The sequence below is a fragment of the Oreochromis aureus genome, linkage group 22 (genome assembly GCF_013358895.1).
Source record: "Oreochromis aureus strain Israel breed Guangdong linkage group 22, ZZ_aureus, whole genome shotgun sequence".
NCBI classification, from domain to species: Eukaryota; Metazoa; Chordata; class Actinopteri; order Cichliformes; family Cichlidae; genus Oreochromis; species Oreochromis aureus.
The window spans coordinates 24066919-24091753 of NC_052962.1; the positions used below are offsets into that span (position 1 = coordinate 24066919).

At 39.3% G+C, this 24835-nt stretch overlaps 1 protein-coding gene across 7 annotated transcripts in view; it reads right to left on the reverse strand.

Moving 5' to 3' along the window:
• LOC116319416 (sodium bicarbonate cotransporter 3-like) overlaps positions 1-18514 on the reverse strand; it is a 45983-nt gene extending 27469 nt beyond the window's left edge. For 6 of the 7 annotated variants that reach the window (XM_039605575.1, XM_039605574.1, XM_039605576.1 and 3 more), the window contains exons 1-2: positions 18288-18514; positions 1062-1143 (exon numbers count right to left, since the gene is read on the reverse strand). In XM_039605575.1, the coding sequence (XP_039461509.1) occupies positions 1062-1143; positions 18288-18329 (124 nt within the window). In that variant the 5' untranslated portion in view covers positions 18330-18514. Of the gene's footprint in view, positions 1-1061; positions 1144-9214; positions 9342-18287 lie in introns of those variants that run through there. The other variant, XM_039605573.1, reaches the window with a different exon arrangement.
• Positions 18515-24835: the final 6321 nt, after the last annotated feature.

Below are 24835 nucleotides of genomic sequence, written 5' to 3' on the forward strand. Positions count from 1 at the left end.
TGCTATAGTCATTTCCTGCATATTGGTAGCTTAAATTTTTAACTTGTAGAAAAAAAATAATTAGATTGTGGAGCAGATCTCACGGCACACATACCAATCTAGTTCCGACTTTGAAAAGGTCATCCATGCTCTCATTTCAGACTTCACTAGAATAATGCACTTTACACTGGCCATCAGCCACTGTAAAACGTACAGGCTAGAGTTAATTAAAAATGTAGCTGCCAAGCTTTAAAAACATAGCAAAAGGAGTGATTTTCTTGCATCAGCCAAGTGATTTTAAGATTTTATTGTTGGCTTTTAAAGCTCTACGCTCCTATCAGGCTCCTGCTTCACATCTGCAAGCTGCCGAGCCTATATAGGGATATAAGTGGAATTAAACACTAATATTAAAAAATAGTAAACTATGTTGAAAAAGGTTTACACCGTGAAAGCTGTATCATATTTCCAGTGACACACGCATTCAAGAAAGAAGACAATTAATTTCTTTTCTATTCTTTTGAGAGCTTCAGATAACAAATATGGAGGAAAACCATAAACGAGATAGTTTTATCTTCTCCTCATTATTGTTACTGCGACAAAGGAGCCATATTGCGAAAAGACAGCACCCCATTTTCACCCTGCATTTGCTACCAATACCCTTTTTTTTGTAGATGAGTCATCGTTCTTTGATTTGAATGGGAACCCAGGAGGATTAAAATCAAGAGAAGAGGATAGAGCGTAGGGGACACAAGCACAAGTCTAACAGATGGAGACAAACACCGAGAGCAAAGACGACAGAAAAAAGGCACAGGAGATGAAAGAGCACGAAGAGAAGAGAAAAAAAATGGACAGCTTAGCTGGACAGAAAGCAGAGGGCTCCAGCAGTGTCTTAAAACTGAGATAATACTGAAAGGAAGTTATAGTTGTGGATCCACTTGAAGAAAGAGGCTTTTACTTGAATCTTCAAAGTGTTTCCACCTGATGAGTGCTGACTTAAACCTACATTTCCATTACTCAGTAAAGCACAAGAAATATCAATAATTGCAAGAAAAATACTTGTGGTCTGGCAGTTTTAAACTTACTTTCAAAATCGTCTTTCTCATAGTTTGAGAGAGTGGCGAAGCTCGTCTTTCCATGGTCAACAATCGCCTCCTCATCTAGACCCTGAGAAAAAAAAAGAAGAGATAAGAAGTTAAAAGAGACATTACATAAGAAAAATTTGTATTTTCATTTCAGTTTTCACATTAGTTATGCATTTGAGTTTTATTTTTACAGTTTTTATTATTATTTTTTTTAGAAAACTGGACCCTAAAAGCTTTTATGCTTCATTAGATGATCAAGGGATGCCTTGTTCACTCTGCGGGGTTTTAAAGCAGAAATAACAATGTCAGAAAATCACCTGTGAGGTGGGTGAACAAGTTGCTTTTGGATTTTTATGTATACCCCATAGTCAATGATGCTGCAGCTTTGCATTTAAGCTCATAAGTACAACAAGCCTTTTGGTTTTACACACGGCTAATAGCCCATTTCCAGACCACTTAACATGGCAGTCAAGAGAATTAACTTAGCCTATGATCTGCACAAAAGTGCAATTAAGGGCACTTAATGAGAAGTAGACAGATAACACATCTCATTTTCCCTCAATGAAATAACATAGTCAAACAGGTTAAATTTAGACTAAGTCTGTAACAACCCTGTCCACTGTATAATGCAGGACGGTATCACTTGCTGTTTTATTATCTATGTGCCATTTTCCTCAAACTAATTAGTCTGTATTGGACAATACATTAATCGTTATAGTCCATGCAATAAAGGTCATGTTTCACAGCAACATCAAGAGGCTGGCTGGAGTCATTTAAAAAAAGGAGAACATGACCTTAGTGAACATAATTAGCTTGATATCACTGGCATGGACACATCTAGAGATAAGGAGTTTGCAACAGTGAGGACATAAAGCTGTCAGGACACATAACAACCAAGCCACATATCATTAACATTTCTTTATCAAATAATAGCACCCATAAAATCAGGATTATAGCACAGCAGCACACATTATCACACGTGTGCTATACTGGTGAGGACACAACTGCCCCATTGATCGCCCAGAGCATTAATCATTTACCAGTATAGGCATAACCTGAACTTTCAACGTGAAGGCGGCCCAATCTTTAAACTAACTTTAAACCAAACCGCACCCCAAAAAAATGTGAAATGCTCGCACAAATGCACAGATGTAACAACACGAATTCGCACGTGAATAGACAAAAACCACAGATTTCCTTGAGAGCTGCTTTGCTGGAAAAAGTCTGGGTGTGTCTAACACTAGAAAATACGAGGTGACACACAGTGTACTGAGGCAACAACCACAACAACAAGGGGAAAAAACCAACAATTCGTCAGTTGATTCTCAAATCAAACCCCCAGTGTCACTGAGAATTTATTTGGCAAATCAAACTAGGCAGATCAAATTACTTTAACCGTTACACCTCTGAGACACTGCATTTGTGAGGGGGCACCTCCGACAATTTCAATAACTTCAGCTTATTTGCAAGGGAGAAAATCAACAGAAGATGGAGTTGTCCCATCATAACAGGAAAATATTACCTCAACATTTAAGGCTATTAAAAAGCTGATTTAAATTTAACAACAGATATAAAAAGACTTCAACATCACAATGTGGTACAGGTTCCTGAGTGCTGTTGTATGTGTCAACTCACTGAGTGAGAGGTGAAAGTAAGAAAGAGCAGCTTCTGTCAGTGGTTTGACACTACGTAAAGCAAATATTGAAACAGTTTCAAACACTTGCAATCAATTTCACTTTTGACAAAACTAACATTAACTATAAAAAGGTATCGTGATCAGGAAGGAACAGCTTTTTTTAGCCAGACATGCTTATAGACTCAAAGAGTAAGCTAATCCTAGCTCTGACTGTCAGGCTGATACAAACCAGAGATACCCAGTATTAGGTCTGAGATAAACCAATCCTTGTAGCTAGGATATTTTCTTTCAGGTTTTTTATACAAATAAGGTTGAGCAAAGGATGCAGACTATAGCAACCAAAACTCTTAAGTTAATCTAATTCCTTATTATATTTGTAATACAATTATTTTTCCGCGACTTCACAAATATGTGACCTTCAGTATCTTATGTAAGTCACGCATAACAAGAAAACATTTCAACAAATACAAATCATCTGCTCTCATGCCTTAAGGACAAACACTTTGACGCAATACAATTCCCAATTGGAGGAGCCTTTCAACCCCTTCAGCCAATCACAAAGAGGCACAGCTGCCATGCAGGAGTGAGTGGAAACAAAAGGTGATGCTAGACATATGCTGGAAAGATACACGACACCTGAATGATATCACGGCCTTGTGTGCCACAGCATCTCAGTCATCTCTGCTATTCACACTTAGTTTCATTTTGATGGAAAGCACATACTCTTCTGCTCTCCCTCGGCCGTTATTGGCCTACTTGTATGAATGTGCCTTTAATGGCGTTCAGATATCGACACACATTTCCACCTACAATGAATGATGCCATCTGTGACTGAGCTTGTGTGAGCACTTATAAGTTTGGGAGCTTGCGTGTTTCTCAGTTGTTGGTGAATATATATGATAATGAGGCACACTGCTCTCTGGCAGTGCCTTGATGGGGAGCAGTAATGATTCAGCGTAGGGAGAAGCACAGCAAGAAATTAATCTGTGTCTCTCTAGTAACTGCTGTTCTTTCCAAACAGCACAGCATGAAGGTTCAGTAAAAGTGACCAACAGTGACTAAACTGGAACGGGTTTCTCCTTGTCATTCGTGATCAAAAAGTGCCACGATATATAACTAAGCGGGTGCCACAGATCCAAGCCGGAAGTTTGGCATTTAGTTGTTGACATCCTGTTATTTTTTTTTATTTGTTTTGTTTTATTCAGATGTGACTCTATTTGGAGGAAAAGGTACAGCTAAGGAGATTAGCTAATGCTAGCTGGCCTAGACAATTTGCATCTATAATTCATTGTTATATTAAATGGAAGGCTGATTTTAGATAGCAAAAAGCAGGCTAAATATATGTACCCAATACCTCCTGGAGAAATTGAATAGCTAACTGTTTTTTGCCAGTTGCAGAAAACCCCCAACTGGGAGCCGCGGGTGAGGCACTTTGGTTGCCATGGTAAAGAATATCAACCGAACTAAGGTGTTGCAAATATCTCATCAGCCAGGAGCAAAGACAATGATCCTCCAAGCATTATTTTTCTTATCAGTATTATCTTGTCTGCGGATGTCATTTGTTACAGGTATGGACACTAGAGAGTAGCAGTATCCAATTCTCCCATATTGTTCTTCAGCAATTTTACAGGTAGATATGACAGCTGATCTGTGTGCTGTTTGTTTGTTTGGGTCAAAAACTTTATAGCTGTTAATTACCTGAAAAAGAAAAAAAACCAAAGCCGACTTTTGACAAAGCTGACATTACTGTTGTACAACCAGCTATGTTCCAAAGGTCAATATGTTTATAACAGCTAACATTTTAAAAATGCTTATAATGTTATATGCTACACCTCATGGAAATTATGGAAGAGTATTAAGAAACCAGTCTTTCAACAAAATATCTTTAGATATACATTAACAAACAGTCTTCCACTGCTATGTCAGTGATTTAATATGACCTTTTAATAATTATATGTAAAATTTAGAATTTCTGTACAATGGCGTCCCTATCGCAGACTTCCCCACAGAGCCTTTACTTTACTCTGCACCTATACATGAGCCCTTCAGGCAGACTTCAAACGGATGTCAGAGAACTATTACTGGGCAGACTACCCATGCATGGGTCTGCAGCTGTTCGTGTCTACAACCAAGTGTAATAACTGCCTAAAGGGATGCCAATTAGTCTCTTGTGGCCATTTGAGGCCACTAGAGACCATTTGTGGAACCTTACATGCTCAGTACATATGTGTGATGGCTTAATTTTTCATCCCCAGAGGCTTATGCTTAGCAAAGGAAAGATGGGTAACATTTTGGTGTAACAACCAAACTAGATGATAAATCCAAAGTGTAAGAGACTTTACACCTTTTAAAGGTCAAGAGCTACAGTGCAATTCATTACAACAGTGAGCTTCATTTAAAAATCCAAATCTTGTAATACAATAATAAAAGGCACTCCACTCCAGGTTATAGTATTACTGTAAATTTTCAAAGCAAAATAATTAAAAGGTATTTTTCAGATTGAATATGAAATCTAACTAGCATAAAATGTGAGATATTAATTTATAAAGAACTGTCTCAAAAATTCTATTAAACAATTATGGTAGCAGTCTAGTTAACACTATGGATGCCGCTGTCTTCAGGAATCACATGAACCAATGTTTGCAAGCAAGGTATGTGAAGCTATTCGGCTCACACATTATAATAAAATCTGTTATTTGGACTGCATACACTACAGTTTGTATACAAAACCCCTTTGTCATGCATTCAGAGTATGTTGTTTACTGTTACATGCATGTTAGTGTGTTAAACGTGTCTTTGGTGCCCTCGACCTTGCGTTGCTTGGTACAATTTAAGAACGCATGATGCAACATGTCACATTGCTTTCTCGAAAATAAACCCCACACTGTCAATCACAATCCTCAGGCTTGGGGGCGAGGGGGTTTATTACTCCTCTAGCTCAACCACAGCTGTGCTTTGTAGCCATAATGACCAGTGTCATTGAGGAGGACTCAGAGACCAGAAGAGTGGACAGCTGAGTGAAAAAAGCCACTATATAATGTCATCAGTGTAGGGGTGTTAACAGAAGACAGATGTGTTTATGGCTGCATCTGGCCACCATATGTACCTATAGCGTAAAGTTTTTGATGATACTGGTCATCATCCAGCTCAATAATTAACAAAGCCGCTAGTAAAGAATTGATGATTTATCACTTATGAATATCTATCCATCCATCTATCGCATTTTACCTTGTCTAACTCATAAGAATAAAAGGCTGGTACAGTGTGTTGTGTGTTTACATGGTAATATCACCAATGTGCAGTCAGTTTTATGGACGAGTGGAGATTTACAGCTCACATGATGCTTTAAGAGTAAACAAAAGCCGTTTGTGTCCATTCTATGAGCTAGGCACACAATCTGTATGAACTCACCATTTAGAAGGAGATTTATCAAAAGGTAAAATAAAGGCGATATGAACCAGCAAATATTCATTTATTGTTCAAGATTTTCTTTTAGGAAATTAGGTTGAGTTACACACACACACACACACACACACACACACACACACACACACACACACACACACACACACACACACGATCAAGATATGAATACAATGCAACAGCATTTGCTAAACACTGGTTATTTGTGCTCTATATTAATATTTTACTGTAATGTTTGCCTTAAATTGCACTTCCAGCCTCAGTTGAATTAGAATATTGGACATGGTGTTTGAACTAACACACTGCATTTGTTTTGTGTAAATGTTACTAATGTGACTAATGACAAAAAATATTTTTTTAATCCTTGAAACTTATTAAAAATAGCATGAGTTTAAAAACTAAACTCCTCAGCAACAAAACAGCAAAGCAAATGGCAAACAAATGAATCTAATTAACAGACTACTAAAAAAGAAGTCTTCTCATTCTATTAGATTCATTGCTTCACTTTAAGCCGTCAACAAATTTAAACTAATTTCATCATTAACAACGTGTAGGCTGACCTCATTTCTTTTACTGTGTTTGTGAGGGAGTAAAATAACGGCTCAGCTGCCAAACACCTCTTCAGCAAAACAGACAGTGAATGAAACAACCACCCAACAACACAACAGACCTTGTTCCGTCTAATCTTAGTTCTTTGCCAACCCTGCTGTACTGGGATCTGATCCAAAGAAGAGGAAATGACGCAAGAGTACATAGTGAGAAACCTGTCCTCGGAATACTATCTGTCTTACAAATGCAGCTTATAGATGACAATGTATACTGCCGATTTGTCTCAAATTATAACACCATAGCACAAATATTAAATATAAATAAATATATTCTGATTCTGATAATAAAATTATAGATGCATCAAACTGAGACAGATGGCTGCTTAAAAAAGTGGACTCCATGATACAGTATGCCAATGATGAGGCACAACATTATGACCCTGTCTGCCTAATAGGTTTTTAATAGTGTAAGCATTTAAGTTGATATATCTCTAACAGTAGTTATGTTATTTTGGCCAGTACCTCCTGTATTTATACACACTAATATTGTGCTTTTATATTATTTTTTAAAAGTACTTTATTCTTGTACTTTGTTTCTTTCTTTAACAAAAAGGGTCCTGAATTTCCATTTGCCCCCAAAATGTTTTGATGAAAATTAATGTAACCATAGACCACTACCTAATACATTGTTCTCTTTTCTCTTTGCGAGAGTAGAGATAAGGGAGGATAAGGGACCCTCTAGTGGTATTTTCAGTGAGTGCATGCATGAAGTCCGATCACAAAGTTCAGTGACCATTAAAAAAAAAGAAAAGAAAAAAAGAATACACGATTTACATTTGGCCAGTATCTACTTCAAGGTCACCTCCTTGTTCACCTCTTGGTTCCTTCCAGTGATGCTGCCATCTTCAGACATCTCCTTTAAAGTCCCATTCTGATTACTCTCACTTATACATCTGCTATGTGTACTGGATCTTCTGTGCTATGTAAAAATCGTAACCATTCAACTAACTTAAACACAAAGCAAGAGCGCAAGTTGACACAAAGTCATATCCGGCATGTGACAGGTGAAGATTGCGCTGGCAGCCAAAAATTGCCACCTTTTCAATGCGCAATGAAGAGTGACATGGGCCACAGTCCAAGTAGTTTGAAATGAATGACCTCTAGAATTATACCATGATCATCTTACCCTGAGGGACAAATTCATAGTAACCCTGTAAATAGTACGAAATAGACAATTTTGGACTTTAACACTGTGGACCTGTCTACCTAAAACTGGTATTTGGGTGGTAGTTAGAGCTCTCATCACAAGGTGCACAAAGAAACAACCAGAGAATCTTGTAAAGTGGCAGTCATTTCAGAAATGTTTATATGAAGAGTTTTATAGAGTAGGAACAAATATGACTGATTAACTGTAAGACTTGGTGGTTTTGCATAGCGCCAAGACATCAACAGCAAATCCTTAGATCCATTAAGTTGGCCGCTCCAGAGATCTGTGTTGCTTGTACTTGGCATGTTCCTCAATGAACCACTATCTGCAGGTAGCTCCATTCTTGATTAGGATCATCTCACAAACTTTGTTATTTCAAAGATTATTTGACTCGGTCACTGGAGATTAATAATTTTCCTTTTTAAACCTTAAAAGGTCTTGTTTCCACTTCCCAATTTGTCAACATTCACTGAATATGAATATTTAAAAGGATATTCCATACCTTAACATCCATTAATCTTTATTAATAGACACCTAATATTTCCTAACACCTCTAGTTAAATCATGTTATTTGAAGACCTGGATGGATGGTTAATTGAAAAATGAGATAACAGCTTTTATGGATGGAACAAACACCCCCATTTATGCAGAGCCTGCAAACACAGACAAATTTTAAAAAAATAAAATAAAAATGTAAATATAGTCTCTCTCTGTATCATAAATGCTTTCCTCCCTCTGTACATCCAACCCAGTTTAACGGCCCCCTTTTTACTAATTGCTCAGAGTATCATTTTTTGCAATATATGCTTTTATCCAGATTGCAGAAAACGAGCATTTCAATTAATTTCCCTTCAGTCAATAAACATTATCTCTATTGACAGCGTGCTCCTTGTTTGGATCCTGCTACCTCCTCCTTTCTCTGACGGTACTTTTCCTCTCTCCTCTCTTGCTTCCTATTCTCCTTGTCCCGCTCCTTAAAGCAGCCATGACTGTCTGTCTTTCTCTCATTCGTGCTGCTTTAGGCCATTAAAACAGTAGAAAGGAAATCATTCCATTTCAAGAGGCACATCCTATGAGATAACAGCCGCTTGCCCCCTCAGACACCTTATCCCTGTCATCCTCACACCTCTGCCTTTCTCATTCTGGTCAAATGTACGGACCACCTGCCCCATTCATTTGCACAGACCACTACACCGCTGCACCGCAGAAGAACACAAGCAGAAAAACCAACATCAATACAAACACACAGCATAAATGCAGCAAATTCAGAGCTGCTGGATCAAGAGCAAACCGTGACAGTAAGGCACGCTAACACAAATACACACAGGATCAGACGTACCGTGAGCACATGTTCCCCTTCGTTCTGTTCATCCATTTAGACTAAAACATCCACAAAGCAAAGGCACCAGGGATGTTAACCAGTTCCTTCTGTCTGACGTTATCTATGCTATAGAAGGAGCTACGCGCGGCGGTGTCGCACTCGTCTGTTCCCTCTTCCTCGGCTCATCTCTTTATACAGAGGGAGGAAGGGAGAGGGAGCGAGCTGCTTCAGAACACACAGTGCTCTGCTCTACCCTGTCAGCCCGCTCTTTGCACAGCAGCCAATCCCACCATGCCTCTATGAATATTTTATTCGCCCAGCCAAGAGCTTAAAAACACACTCACACACCATCACACAGAGGACACATACACACATTTGGAGGACATACAAATGATTACCCGCTGAGGTATTCAGGTCACAAATTAGGAGACACCACCAACACAGATAAATAGAAACAAGCACACGTGTGGGCTCGGCATTCCTCACAGGGTGCAACGGACTGAAAAAGGACAAACTGCTGTGTATTCAAATCATCGAGATTCCAAATGCCTTTGACATTCAAAATCCTTATCATAGCTTCAAGGTTGGTCAGGTTTTTCAACAACCTGTAATTTAGCAAGGAACTGTGACCCATTTGTTCCTTGTATATAACAATCGTGCTTATGATCAGGGCAAAAGACCATAATTCTGAAACCTGAGCAGCAATAAAAGAGTCTATTTTTTAATTCAAGGAAGGCCCCAAGACCCCTGTCCACGCCAGAGATACCCTATTAAAAGTTTAAACTAGACTAACCACAAAACCATAATGGCAAAGTGAAGCCAAACTTAAAATTAAAATATGTATCATAAAAAGGGATTTAAAGTACACATGAAAGCAAATAGAAAGAGTGACATCTAATGGCTGAACCTACACTGAGTTGGGGTTAAGGGAAATGAGAACATGTGATTTTGCAAAACTGAACTCACAGCAATATCCAGCAGTGTCACGCAGCATAATCGTTTTTAGGAGAGGCATAAGCTTAAAATCTGCCAAAAGTAACAAATATTCTTATATTAGATTGGTCACAATTATTTAACTGTTTAGCACCTGAGAAAGACGTTAAAAGAAAAAAAACAAAACAAAACAAAACAAAACAACAAAAAAAAACGCCCAGTCCCCAGTTCTTGAGGAAATATAAGCAGCACATTTATGACATTTATGTACATTCACTGCTCACTTTTTTAGGTCACCTGTTCAATATCTTGTTAAGGTAAACACCTAATTAGCCAATTATATAGCAGCAGGTCAATGCGTTTAAGAATGCAGGCATGAAGATGTGGTCTAGATGTAGAGCATCAGAATGGGGAAGAAAGATCATTTAAGTGACGTTGAACGTGGCATGGTTGTTGGTGACAGGCTGAGCTGAGCATTTTCAGAAGCTGCTAATCTGCTGGGATCTTCCTTCACAACCATTTCTAAAGGTTAACAGGTAGTGATCGTAAAAAAGAAAATATCCAGTGAGTGAGCTGACAATTATTTGTAAATGGCAGAGGTCAGACAAGAGTGGCCAGATTGCTTTGAGGTGATAGGAAGACAAAAGTAACTCAAATAACCACTCATTACAACCAAGGTATGCAGAATAGCATTTCTGTTAAACCTTGAGGCAGATGGGAAGAAGGCATCAGAAGACCACACAACTAAGAACAGGAAACTGAGGCTTCACAGTTCACATGGGCTTACAAAAACTGAACAATAGAAGATGTGAAAAACTTACTGACATCTAGATGGTAGGTCAACAGATCAGGCTGCTGCTGTTAGTGTAATGGCCTTGGTTATATTTTCTTAGCACATTTTGAGTCCCTTAAAAGGTGGTCAGTTAGTACTAAACACAACAGCCTACCTGAGTATTTTAGTTAACTATGTCCATTCCTTTTTTACCACAGTGTACTCATCATCTGATTGCTGCTTCCAGGAAGATAACTCACCATGTCACAAATCAAACGATCTTAAACTTATTTCTTGAACATAACAGTGAGTTCACTGTACTCAAATGGCCTCCACAGTCATGAGATCTCAATCCAAGAGAGCACAGAAGAGGTGGAACAGGAGATTCACATCATGGAAATTCTCTGAGGAATCTGTGTTTTCAGCATCCTATTGAATCTGTGTCACTAAGAATTAAAGGTGTACCTAATAAATTCTCCAGCTGTATTTGCCATTTCTGTGTCACATGTTAAATGTTGAACATTTCTGCCTATCATGACATTGCTTCTCTACCCCCATGTCAGCTTTACAACTGTAAGGTGCTGACTGGTCAGTCTCTTGATCAGTTATCTCACTGAATTAAAAAAAATTGCTTTTTGCTCTTTTCAAGTGTGAGAACGTGTTTTTTTCCAATTCTAAAATTCTCATACAAAACAGTTGTTATACACAAGCCTTTCCTTGCTAGAAAGTTCACGAAAAATGTCAAGGGGACATTCAAGACAGCCTGCCCAACTTTTATTTTTGTGTAACTGTTCACCCAAGATTAGATTGCCAGCCAACAGTAAATGGAGTGGTGCCTATATACTGCTCTTCTCCTGGAACTGGGGACTAAAATCACTTTTTACTACAAGCCTCATTTACCCAGTAACCTACAGTTTTCAATACTTAAAATGCTGCTTTTTTGTGTCAGTTTAAAGACACAAAATGTGAAAAAATTGGTTTTCTGCTACAAAAAAATGCAACAATTAATCCCTATGCTAAGCATACTGCTTACTAAAAGAGAAAAGTAAATAAAAAATCAAATCCCCACACTGATGAAATCAAAGGAATATTTGGGACTGTTTTTCTTGGAAATCTTCAGGTTTACTATCCATTAAAATTATTCATTTTTCTGTCGGTTTGTTATAGAATCACCTAATTTCTTTAAGCTTTTCTATGATTTCTGCTTCTAAGACAAAAAGAACCTCTGAGACACAGCATTTACTCTACCCAGGGTAGTGCTGGATCAAGAAGCTTAGCTGGATCAAGCTGATCTAAGAGCCAATTTTAGACCAGTCTACCACTCAAGACCAGTGGAACAAGTCTTTGTGATTCTGACCCAGGCAGGCAGGCAATTCTTTTTTCTTTCATTCTTCCTTCCTTCCTTCCTTCCTTCCTTTCTTTCTCAAATCCTTCTAACTATAACAAGATGGCAAACACCCCTGTCATCACAGGGTGCTTGGTCTGAAACATTATTTAGGTGGACTGCACAAGTAAAATCTACATTAATGCCAGGACCCAAGGTTTCCAAGCAGAACACTACATTACAATAGATGTAAAAGGTGGTCAATATTAATAACTTAATCTATCAGTAGTTTTAAAGTTGATCAGTGGAGTCAATAAACAAAAACAGAAATCGGGGTGGTAATAATAGCACATTTGGATTTATTAGGCCCAACATTAAAAATAGACGAGATACAAAAAAGGGAAACCCAATGGTCTAAGTTTAGTTTGTAGACAATTTGTGGTTGATGGTTTGGTTTTTGGGGGGGGTTTTTCCAACAAATATGTTTACATATTTCAAGACATTTAAACTCTTGGTATAGTATTTATAGCTCCGCTATGATACAAAGGACTTAGCACTGCTGCCTTACAGCAAGAGATCCTCTGTTTAAATCCACCAGCTGTGTAGAGTTTGCATGCTCTCTACAGGTATTCTGGCTTCTTCTCACAGTCCAAAAACATGCATGGGTTATTTTAATTGGGCAGTCCTAAATAGGCCATAGGTGTGAATGTGAGTGTGAATGATTATCTATTCTGAAATATCCTCCCTTTGATAGACTAACTGGCAACCTGTCCAGGGTGATAGGGCTGCACGATTTTGCAAAAAATGAGAATCACGATTTTTTTGCTTAGAATTGAGATCACGATTCTCTCACGATTTTCTTTTCCAATATAAATATTTATAGCACTTATTAACTGCACATCAACTTCGTAACAGTTGAAACTGAACATAAAAACAATAAATAAACATAAAAATAATAAATGCCTCACATTTTGTCGTTGCCGCAAAATGTTGTACTGCTTGAAATTCCGTCTCCACCGTTGCTCGACACTACATGTATAGAGCAGGTAGTGCAACAATAGAAAAATAGCTGCGGGACGGCACTGTGTAGCGTTTGTCTAGGGCAGGGGTCAGCAACCTTTAACATCCAAAGAGCCATTTGGACGCGATTTCCACACAAAAGAAAACTCTGGGAGCCGCAAATACTTTTTGACATCTAAAATGAACATAACACTGTATATATATTGGGGGTTTTTTACCTTTATGCTTTGTGTGAACAACTAAGGTGTGTTGCTTAAATGCATGAAGTGCTACAGAGAAAATTACATTTATGTAATTAACACATTTTGAACTTTGCAAAATTCCGCCTAAGTATGTATTTTACCTGATTAATATGTGTGGCGGGGGGTGGACTGCAGCGCCGCTGCAGGGGAGGCGGACGCACCTTAGCGGTACCGGCAATCACGCCTCGCCGCCTTAACGTCTGTGCCACCTATGCTGTTGTGTTGGTGTGTGTCGGGCTGCGAGCTTTAACACCGGCTGTATGCGTAAAGCAACCGTGTGTGAAAAGTGGTCAATAAAAAGATGCTGAAAAGCGTGTTCATGGAAACATAGTCGGGTCTGCCGTGATATGTTTACAATGGGACTTCCGCTCCTGAACCTCTGCGCACAGCGTCTGCTGTACGATCGGGGCTGTAGGAAGTCACTTTCATCTTTACGCACGACTGTAGGCTGTCGTCTGTGAGGCGTGAACGTGTTTGTTTTTGGAGAACAGCTGCTGACATAATGTGGATCCGAAGATCCATAATTGGCCTACCTGGGGTTGGCGGGCGTTTCGGCGGGTATATCGGCTTCCACAAGTGTGACGCTTATTTTGATCGATCAAAAACTAATAGAATATAATTTTATATTTATATTTCAATATCACAATAATCTTCCAATTTAGAACTACGAGTTAAAAAAAAGAACTAACATAAATAAAATAGACTTTAGCTAATTACTTACAAAAAATTATTTATTTCCCCAAACCACGCGGAGCCGTAGAAGGACTAAAGATCCGCATGCGGCTCCGGAGCCGCAGGTTGCCGACCCCTGGTCTAGGGTGTTGATCATTTTCCTAAATCCCTCGTTTTGCAGTGTTGATGGGAGCCATATCTTTGGTCAGGTGATAAGTAACAGCCTCCGTAATTTCTTTGTGCCTGCGGGAGTTCGACGTGTACAGGGAAGCGCTGTATAAGGTTCCCGTTATTGATGTTTGGGTGGTTGATCAGGACGGATTTTCTCCTGTCACTTTCTCGTCATCCCTGACGTGTTCTCCGTTGTTTCTTTCCTGCCAATTTGAGCATCACACGGCACAGCTTCTGTATCACGTGGTATAAGGCTCCGCCCTTGTCATTTGTTGAGCAGGAAGAGTGAGCGCTTGTTTTCATGCAGGTTATGTCCCGGATCAAAATGCGGTACAATCGTCGTCGTCTTTCTTTTTTTTCTTTCTTTTTTTTTTAAATCGTTGTCATTTGGAAATGAGATCGCACATAAGTATGAATCGAGATCGCGATTTTCTAACGATTAATCGTGCAGCCCTACCAGGGTGTACCACATCTTTCACCCCATGACAGGTGAAATAGACTCAAGGCTATATACTCATGATAAAGATCAAACATGCAAAATATAGCCAACCATAAAATTATTCTGCCATAAAAATAAAGACATTCTCTAGCACTGAGGCTCATCGCTTAAACATGAAGTAAAACCCATGCAAAGACCTCCCTATAAATACCACAAACATTGTCTGAGAAGAAACTAGCTTATCAGCACAATACTGTGATATTTGCATCACAATATATTGCGATATATCACCAAATATTGATATTTTATTAAATAAATTCAAATACTCTAGAAATACTCTGAACGAGAGGGCTCACCTCATGCAACCCCATCCTGAGATAACGTTAGCCTAGAAAGTATGCCTGAAGGTTCTCAGTCATCCAGGTCATTGTAGTCTAAGGAGCTTGGAAAGAAAAGTGTCTGAACTTCTTTTAAGTTTCCTTGAAGACGTTTCACCTGTCATCCGAGAAGCTTCTTCTTTGCACTGAAAAGAAGGTCAGACACCAACTAGGGAGGATCAGAAAGACAAACACAACAACACTGTCATCCCCTATGTAGCCAGTTTATCAGAGAAACTCAGGAGAGTCTTCTCCAAACACAACATCCCAGTGTACTTCAGACCCAGCCGCACACTCAGACAAAAACTGGTCCATCCCAAAGACAAAACTCCTAAACTATGGCGTTACTTTTGTGCCACTACTCTGAGCGCACGCAAAAAAAATAACACCACACTAAACATAAACTTAACAACATAGTGTATGCTGTACAGTGTAGCGAGGAGTGCTCACACATCTACATTGGAGAAAGCAAACAGCCACTTCATAAACACATGGCACACATAGAAGAGCCACCTTGACTGCTGTAAATTTGCATGTAAAGGACAAAGGTCACTCTGACAGAGAAGACAGATGGTTTGAAAGAGGAGTGAAAGAAGCCATATATGTCCACTGTGAACGACCATCTTTGAACAGAGGCGATGGCTTACGACACCAACTGCCTGCCATCTAAAATCCAGTTTTGAGATCCCTTCCCAGACACCTTAACGCCCACTCACATCCTGGGCCTTTTGACCTCAGTAAATCACATGATAGGGTGAGGCTATGTTTCACAGTGGGTTCGCCCAAAACCTTGGGTGATTGTGACCCGCACCTGTTTTCACATCTTGGCTCATGCGATTAGGTAGAGGATCAATGGGAGTTCATGACCCTTTTGGGGACACTCCCATAGGCCTTAAAATCTGGGACTCTACACTAATTGCTCTTAGAACTGAAGAAGCTTCTCAGATGAGAGGTGAAATGTCTTCAAGGAAACTTAAAGTAGAGACGCTTTTCTTTCCAAGATCCTTAGACGTTAGCCTAGCAAACATAAGTTCAATTGGTTCAACCAAAAAACCATCCAACATTGGACAAACTTAGCTCGACAAAGCTACCTCCTCATTCAGAGGAAGCTAATGGCTAAGTCACACAAGTAATAATAGGACAGCAACCTCCTTACAAAGAAACAATTTCAACTTGTGCTAACTAAAGTTTGATGGTATTACACACTCACGATCAAGCTTAATCGTTCAATGTGAATTTCAGTCTATGTAGACATGAACAGATGTGTGATTTTCAAGGATTGATCATAGTTCATTGCTGTTTTATCAGAAGTAGAATGCATGTAATTGCCAACTTGACCCTATTCAATCACACTGATGTCAGACTGGTAGCAGACTGGCAGTCTTAAGGCAACATTTATGGCAGGTTTTAGTGACAGTGTTTGTATTCTGGACAATCTCCTTTTTCAGCAAAAATAAATAAACAACTGAAGTGATACAAACTCATCCAACTGGATAATACATACTGAAAAAATCTAACTTTGAAGACATAATTTGCAGTTCTTAAAAATAAAAGCTGATCATCAGCTGATACATATACATATATATATATAATCCTCATATTGCAAAATGTTTAAAATTGCAAGAACATCGTATTGTGAGTGAAATATTGTGATAGCATCATATCGTGGGGTGCTTACGATTCCCAAGTTTAACGCATATGGCATAAAGTCAGGAGAATAATGACCGCTCTGTGCCAGTACATAGCATGCATGCATACTTTGTGGGACTCTAACAGCAAGTCGTTTTAAATGAACAAGAGCTGAGGCCAAACTAAACAATTGCTAAGTCTTCAGTCGCAGTTAAATGAGATTATCGCTGCTTAAGCACATTTCTTTAAGCCTCCCAACAATAGCAGTGGTCAAACAGCAAGCCTGATAATACCATGAGCAGCTTGTAGAAACAGATTCATGCATTTAATCATACAGATGGTAGCTGAATCAAACACACTGCCCGACTCAAAGCTCACCAATGGTATGTTCTTGGTCATGTAAATATGTAAGCACACAAAGGGGCCTAGTGTCAGAGAACATTCTGACCTCCGTTTCTAGGGAAGAAGTGCGCAGATAGCTGACAAGTCCTTGTCACTGTACGGCTAGTGTGGTTGAGCTTTCTCACTTGCATGCACACTTTCTCACGCGCACAAACATGCATGCCGCAGAAACACAGAAGTGTATAACCCTACACCAGCAATGACGTCAGTCCCCCAGCCTGCATTTTAAACTTAGCTCTTTTTTTGGGAGGGGGTCTTGTAAGCAGCACTGTGTGTTTGATGCGCTTATCATCCTCCTATCTTTAACACCAACAGATGTGCGACTTTAGCCTGTTCTCGCCCACAACTGTGTTTAAACATCAAATAGTCGAGAGGTGGTCCTGAGTCTTTTGACACTGTGCAGTTTTTTTTTTTCCTTTCACTTACGTGTTTATTTTTTCCTGTCGAGCTGCACCTTTGCAGTAAGGTTTAGCAGCATTTCCTGACACGGAAACGTCACAGCAGAAAGCGGCTTTCTATTCTGGGGGCATTTGATATGCAAACGAGGCTATATTTCTGTAGACGTACCAGCGGCAGTTGTCCTCGCTTGCGGAGCTGGGACACAGTCTAATTTTAACGGACAGGTTAACTTGTTGAACGTGAGGAGAAAAATGCACAACTCCCTGTACAGTCACCCGTCATCATTTACAAGCATGATAAAGTAGTCTCATGCTTGTCATATGTAACCATATAAATATTCTGGTTCTTAAAGTAAGTCACTTTGGCAGCAAAGTAACTGATTTAATCTTTTATTATATATATATTATTTGCGCTTAATAACGGTGATAAGTTAACCGAGCAGGCTAATTATGTCAAAGCAAACCAATTCCAGCTAAGCGAATAACAACGGGGGTGGTCAATAAATTTCTAAGAGAACTTGCAGCTACGGCATGTGACACAAACAGAAAGCCGGCTAACAATAGCAGTCGCCGGATGGTGCCTCACTGACTCCCACGCATCCCTGATACTTGTACCGCTACCCGGCAAATAAGGGGCAAATACGTACAAAAGAGCCCCACAGTTACAGCGGTAGGATAACGGACGTGTGGGTCGTGTTGTGCGGATACTCACTGCTCTCAATAGGGGCCTCATTTGTTCCGAAGGATAGTCCATTTCACCCGCCTACGGTGCCCTGCGAGCGGTTAGCGGTTTCTGCCAGCTGATGTACAGAAGTGCCCGGCCCAGCTGGTAGTTGCGGTAAAGGGCAGCCTTTGTGGTTTTCCTATGAACTAGGTGAGAAACGCCTCTGAAGTGATCGACAGTGACGTGTTTCCAATTGACTTTCAACGCCCGGCATTCTCGACCAATTAGATTCCATAACGAAACAACAAGGGTGGGGTCTACTCTGACGCGTGAAGTCCCAGACGGACCTTTTTTAATGTTTTACCTAGTCAACCCTGCTGGAGAGTGGAGGATGATTACACTCAGAATTAGACTTAGCGAGGGCACTGAAAGCCAGAAGAGAGAAACTGACACAATTATATAAGTCAAGCAGCCCGTGGTTAAAAGGTAAGATGGATCCATTTTTTAAATTTGGCATTTCACATTTGACATTTTCTTTTGTACTGGGTGTAAGTTGGACAAACAAAAAATATGTAAATGTTGTATTATATATGTGCTAATATTTAAATTATATTTCTTCCTATTTTAAAGTGTTTTTTTCCTTTTGTTATATGTTGTTATTTTTATAGGTTATGCTATACACTTTGCCGCTTTAATAATGTGAATTTCCTAATTATGAATCAGGCTTATCTTACTACTTATCTTATCTAATAGAAAAAATATACAAAAAATATTGTTTGAAGTGCACGCCAGTTTATAAAACTAAACATGCTTGGGAAAACACAAAGTCAAACAGTTTACTACTTAACTGGATAGTTACATGAATTGGTATAAAATGAGATAGGCTGGATCTTTCAGAAGTAAACCTTGAAAGAGGTTAATGTCTCTAAAAAACTGTGTGGACATTTTTTAGTACTTTTTTTTTTTTTAAAATAAAAGAGCGATATCATCACCTGCATGTTTCTGAATAGTCTAAGAGTAAAATAATAAAAAGGGACAAGAACAAGCCGATATTTTTGTGATTAAATAACATAAGCTCAGGCTTCTAAAAGCACTCATCTGTAAGATGGGTCATGTAGTAAAAACTAAGAAAAAGTTTAAATTTGTACCATCGTCTTACATATCAAAATCTGACTGTGTGTTTTTAGTGAGGGATGCAGCCTTCTCCGGGCTAGCCCGTGAATTTCACATGGAGCCAGTGAAGTTCCTGGAGGACAGAGGTGATGTGTTGGTGGTGTCAAGACACTGGATCTGTGACCCAGCATTTTGAGTTTATTTCGTATGTCTGATTTCTTGTGATGTATTAGGATAATGGTAAGTTCTAGTGTTATTATTACTGTGTCTTCATTAGGTTTTGTTTAAAGTTTCATCCATGCTCCCTTGTTTATGTATCCTTTTGTTTCCTGTGTAAGTCTCTTGTCCCCTACGTATGATTTTTAGTTATGTCTGTCCCTCGTTCCCCTTATTTGTTTCCATGTTCCTCTCCTTGTGTATCATTCCGTATCCCCAGTCTGTTTTGTGTTTCATGTCTTTGTTTTCCATGTCATATTGTCCATCTCGTGTTGTCATAGTCTTCCTCTCATTATGTTTCCTGTTTTATTTTGACAGTCTCGTGTTTCTGTGTTCAGTGTGTTTTGCTTTCTCTGTGGCACTATGTTCATTTGTGTCTGCTGTGTTCCCCATGTGTTTCCACTTCGCTCATTAACGTTCTGTGTATTTAAGTTCTCTGTCGTGCTTTGTTTGGTGTCAGGTTGTCTGACACTGCCTATTATTTTGTACCTTTTCCCAGCCACAAACAAAGCCTCGCCCTTTGTTATAGTTTTGTTCCAAGTGTCTGCATTTGGGTCCTCCTCCTCCCTCCACACGGTCTGCCCGTGCAAACCATGACAGGTGGGAGGGGGTTCTGGTAATAATGCCGGCAACTGTTTTGAACCAGTTGAAGCTTATGGAAAAGAGAGTTACAGTTGTCAATGCAGGAGGTAACAAAGCTATGAACAAGAATGGAAGCAAACTGGATTGAAAGACAAGGACATAAACGTTTAATGTTGCATAGATAGAAATAGGCAGAACGGGTGAGATCATTAATGTGAGATTTATAGGACAGTGAGCTGTCAAAGATGACACCAAGGCTCTTAACTGAGGTGAAGGGAAAACCTTGGAGTTGTCAATAGTGAGAGTGAAATGATTTGCCTTCAGTAAGTTGGATTTTAGAAGGGTTTCACTTTTATCGTCACTGAGCTTAAGAAAATTAGAGCTGAACCAGGATTTTAATTCGGATAAGCATTCTGTAAGAGAAGAAGGTGGAAGGGAGGAATCAGGCATGCAGGAGAGAGATAACTGAGTGTCATCAGCAAAACAATGAAAGTGAAGATCAAATTTACAGAAAATGGTACGAAGATAGAGAATGTATGTTATGAAGAGGAGAGCAGCTAAGACTGAACCTTGGGGTACACCAGAAGTGGCTGAGAATAGGCAAGAATAGAATTATTTAAGCTGAATAAACTGGGAATGGTCAAGGAGATATGATTGCAATCAAGCTACGGGTGTGTCGGAGATCCCAAGAAAGGAAAGTCTGTTTAGAAGGATGGAGTAAGAGATAGTGCCAAAGGCTGAACTCAGATCCAAAAAGACAAGAATGTTGAGAAGAGTCAGTTCTGAGTAGAAGATCATTAGTGACTTTAAGTAAAGTGGTTTCTGTACTGTCAGTGACATGAGTGGAAGACTGAAATCTCTCGTATATATTATTATGAACCAGGTGTAAATGAAGTTGAGCTTTTCAAGTATTTTAGAAATAAAGGGTAGATTGGAAAACAGACGAAGGTTGTTAAAATTGTTGTTAAAAGGATCTCAGGCAGGTTTTTTCAGTATAGGAGTGACTGAGGCCATCTTGAATAAAGAAGGAACAATACCGGTGATGAGTGGGAGTACGGAAGACAGGCAAGATTTCAACAGTCCTGTAGGCATAGGCTCAAGATGACACATAGAAGGCTTCGATTTACATATGAACATGGAAATATCAGATATATCAGGAACATGAAAGGTGGAAAAGGGCTCAAACTGGAGAAGAGGTTCTGAAGAGGGGGTAGACACAGCATTCGAACTGAGCTGCTGGTGAATGTTATTAATTTTCCTATAGAAGAACAGCATCAAGGAGTTACAGGTTTCAGATGAATAGAAGTGTGGTGGTAAAGTGTCAGGGGGATGAAGTGTAAGTAATGTGATTACTTAAAACCCATTGCTGTTTCTTGAAACTCTAGTTATATCTGCACCAAGGATTTGGTAAGAACTGGTTGGCTGTATCATCCAAACATTTACAGAGAGACTGTCTTTTTAAAATAATTCTTATCTTTAGCAAGTTTAGTACAAGTAGAGACAGATACAGCTTAGATAATTGTATTAATTTAAACTTTCTTTATGTTTTATAATGATTCATGCACAGGTGTAGTTCATATCCTTGCAGGTTCAGCTGAGCTGTGTCTGCTGGCCAGCTGAGTCCTTTCTTTGCAGAGCTTGCATTTTCCTCCCTGTGCCTGCATGGACTGTCTCCAGGCTCCTATAGTCCAAATACATGCATGTAAGGTAAACTAGTGATTTTAATTTGGCTCTAGGTGTGAATCTCAGCATGAAGGAGGAAAGAGGAGGTCTGAAATGCTGACTTTTTTTTTTTTTTTTTTTTGCCCTGCAGACTAATCTTAAGGTCATGTCACCTCAGCTTCAGCAGCACAGCTTGGATGAGAATGATTCCTGAAAATCATCCCTGCAAAAAAGTTAAACACAGAAATGTTTGATATATATATTGAATGTGCAGAGTGTCAGAGCTATTTGTGTGCAAGGGTTGATTAATTATTGATATGAACAGGTGACACACTAGCCTCAAAGCAGGATTTTCCCCTAAACAAAAGGCACAACAGTAGCCTGCTATCAAACACAACTGTCAGGTCATTACACTCTCATGTTCACTTCTGGAGCAATACAAACAAACGACACAAAAGGGAACAGAGGAGTAAAATATGCAGTATTGTGCAGAAGTCTTGAGCCTCACCTCATGTCTTAATATTTTGCTAAGAAAATGGTAAATATGTACAGCGACTTATTGAAACGTGCAAATATACTTGGAAATACAGTATATAAAGCAAAAACAGAGTTTCTGTAGTTCTATCAAGCTTGAAAGTCTATATCTGGTATGACCTCCTCCATTCTTTACCACAGCCTGAACTCTCTTACTCAAGTTTTCGTGTCATTTCTTTAAGTCTTCAGGAAAAGTTTTACAGGCTTCTTGAAGGACATTCAAAGCTCTTCTTTGGATGTTGGCTGCCTTTTGTTCTGTTCTTTATCAAGATGATCCCACACTGCTTCAATAATGTTGAGGTTCAGGCTCTAGGGACGCTGACTGGGTTCCATTCTATTTTTTAAAAAACCAGGTATGGTTTTACTGCACTGGTGGTGTGTTTGGGATCACTGTCGTACTGAAAAAATAGATTGTTGCTTCTCAGACATATTCTGGGTGGTACTGCATGCTGGCTCAAGCTCTAATGCTACTTTTTTGTCTCCATAATTCTATTAATTTTGAAGATAACAGTGGCTGAAATGCAGCTGCATCATGTTTTACAGATGGCTGTAAACACTCAATGTCGTAAATCTGTACTAATGACAGTTTCAACCAAAAATTTCAAACTTGGATTCATCACGCCATTAGACTTGTTGCTGCTGATTTTCAGCCCTGGCCTTGTGTTATTTGGCATCCTTCAGGCTTTTCTCCCCATTTCATTTCCTCAAGAGTGGCTTCTTGATAACCACTCTTTGGGACTATTTCTGATGAGGCTTCAATGAACGTTAGACGGATAAACTGAAGGACCAGATTCATCTCTCAGGTTCTGTTTCAGGTATTTTCTTGATTTTTTTTCCCCCCTATTTCTTAAGGACATGACATTCAGATACTGTATGGTGTCTGATATGTTTTTAAGTCAGCCACTTTTTATTATCCAATATCTTATCCAGTATCCTTAGACTTTTTAAGAACAAACACGATGCCATGATATGCCAAGTTTATGGCAAATAGTTCTTTTGTAATCACGTTATTGGTTCGAAAATACTATTTTATGCATTTTATGGCATCAAACAGTTATTTTTCAGTTGAATCTGTTGGTTCAGCTGTTAAAATTATGTATTTTGTGACAAGCTGCTAGTAGCAGTGCTGAAATATTCAATTTAAAATAGGTTCTTTGGTAAGTTATCTGCTATTTGTAGACTCAGCAGTGGTTCTTCCTTTGAGTTAGGTGTCTTCTTATACTTGAGTGATTCATAGGTCAGCGGTAAGTGGCTTAACAAAAAAAGGAGAGCTATTGTTAAAGACCACTTCAACAACGGTAATAAAAAAAGTAAGCTGTGGCTCAAGACTTTTGCACAGCACTATACCTGCAATGAATTTTAAGAATCAGCTGTGATAACATTAAAAGAGCAAAGTGGAAGATTTTTCATTAAACATATTGTTACAGCCCTAGCTGGGCCTCCTGAAACTGCCCTTGTGTGGGCGTGGTGTTTTTCTCCACCTCCTCCTCTCTTGCCACTCCTACCCCCTCTGTCTCTCTCACTCTCCTCTCTCCCCAGGACACAGCTGCTCTTGGTTAGCCTCGTTTGCCACCTGAATCCAGTCAGCAATCACCTCTGAGGCTACTTAAGCTGGGGATGAGCTGTGAGCAGGGGGGTGTTCTTGGTGTGTGGTTATCCTGCCTGAAGTGTGGAGTTGTGGAAGCAGTATAGCTGCTTTACGTGAGTAGTGTGGGCTTGTGGGCCTCAGCAGCAGTAAAGCTAGCTGCTGCTAGTGACAGGGTGAGCTTGTGGGCCCCTGGAAGTGCCTCCTCGTGGTGTGGAGTTTTTGTTTGGTTGTTGTGTTCTTTGTTGTTGCAACCTTTTCCTTTTTCTAAGTGCTATTGGTCAAACGGCGTTGCCGGCTCTTTATGTTAAGATTATTTATAATAAAGACTATTTTATTTACTAAAAGCACCTGTCTGTTCTCCTTTCATTCTGTTCTGGACTCATTTGTTACTGGTCCCCTCACTCGCACGCCTAGACCCCTTCGGGGGGAACGTAACACATATGAAGTTATATGCATCCTAAACTAACGTGGAAACATTCATGTTGTATCACCTAAACCTCAGTTGGTCATGAGCTGAGTGACCAACACTCCAATGTTCTTGTTGAGATAAAAACAGAACGGCCCTATAAGTAGAAGTTATACCACCTACAGAAAAGACTGTGTTTCTTTGTCTAGTTTTTGTGTGGCTGTGTGGCTTGTGTTAGGTATGATGCTTGATGATGCTGGCTAATCATCGAAAATATTTCCATCTAAATCTGTATACTTCTACAGAATCTTTGTAAAACTCATCCTGGGTACCACTTTTCTGTAATTATTCATTTTCACCAGCAGATGGCAATGTCGCATCAAACAATTCCTGTTCATACAGGGTAACACTGTCAGAAATAAAGCTATTTCATTCACTCTATAGATACACTGCTTTCTCTTCTGTCTGTTATTCCTCTCCCTTGTCTTATCATTT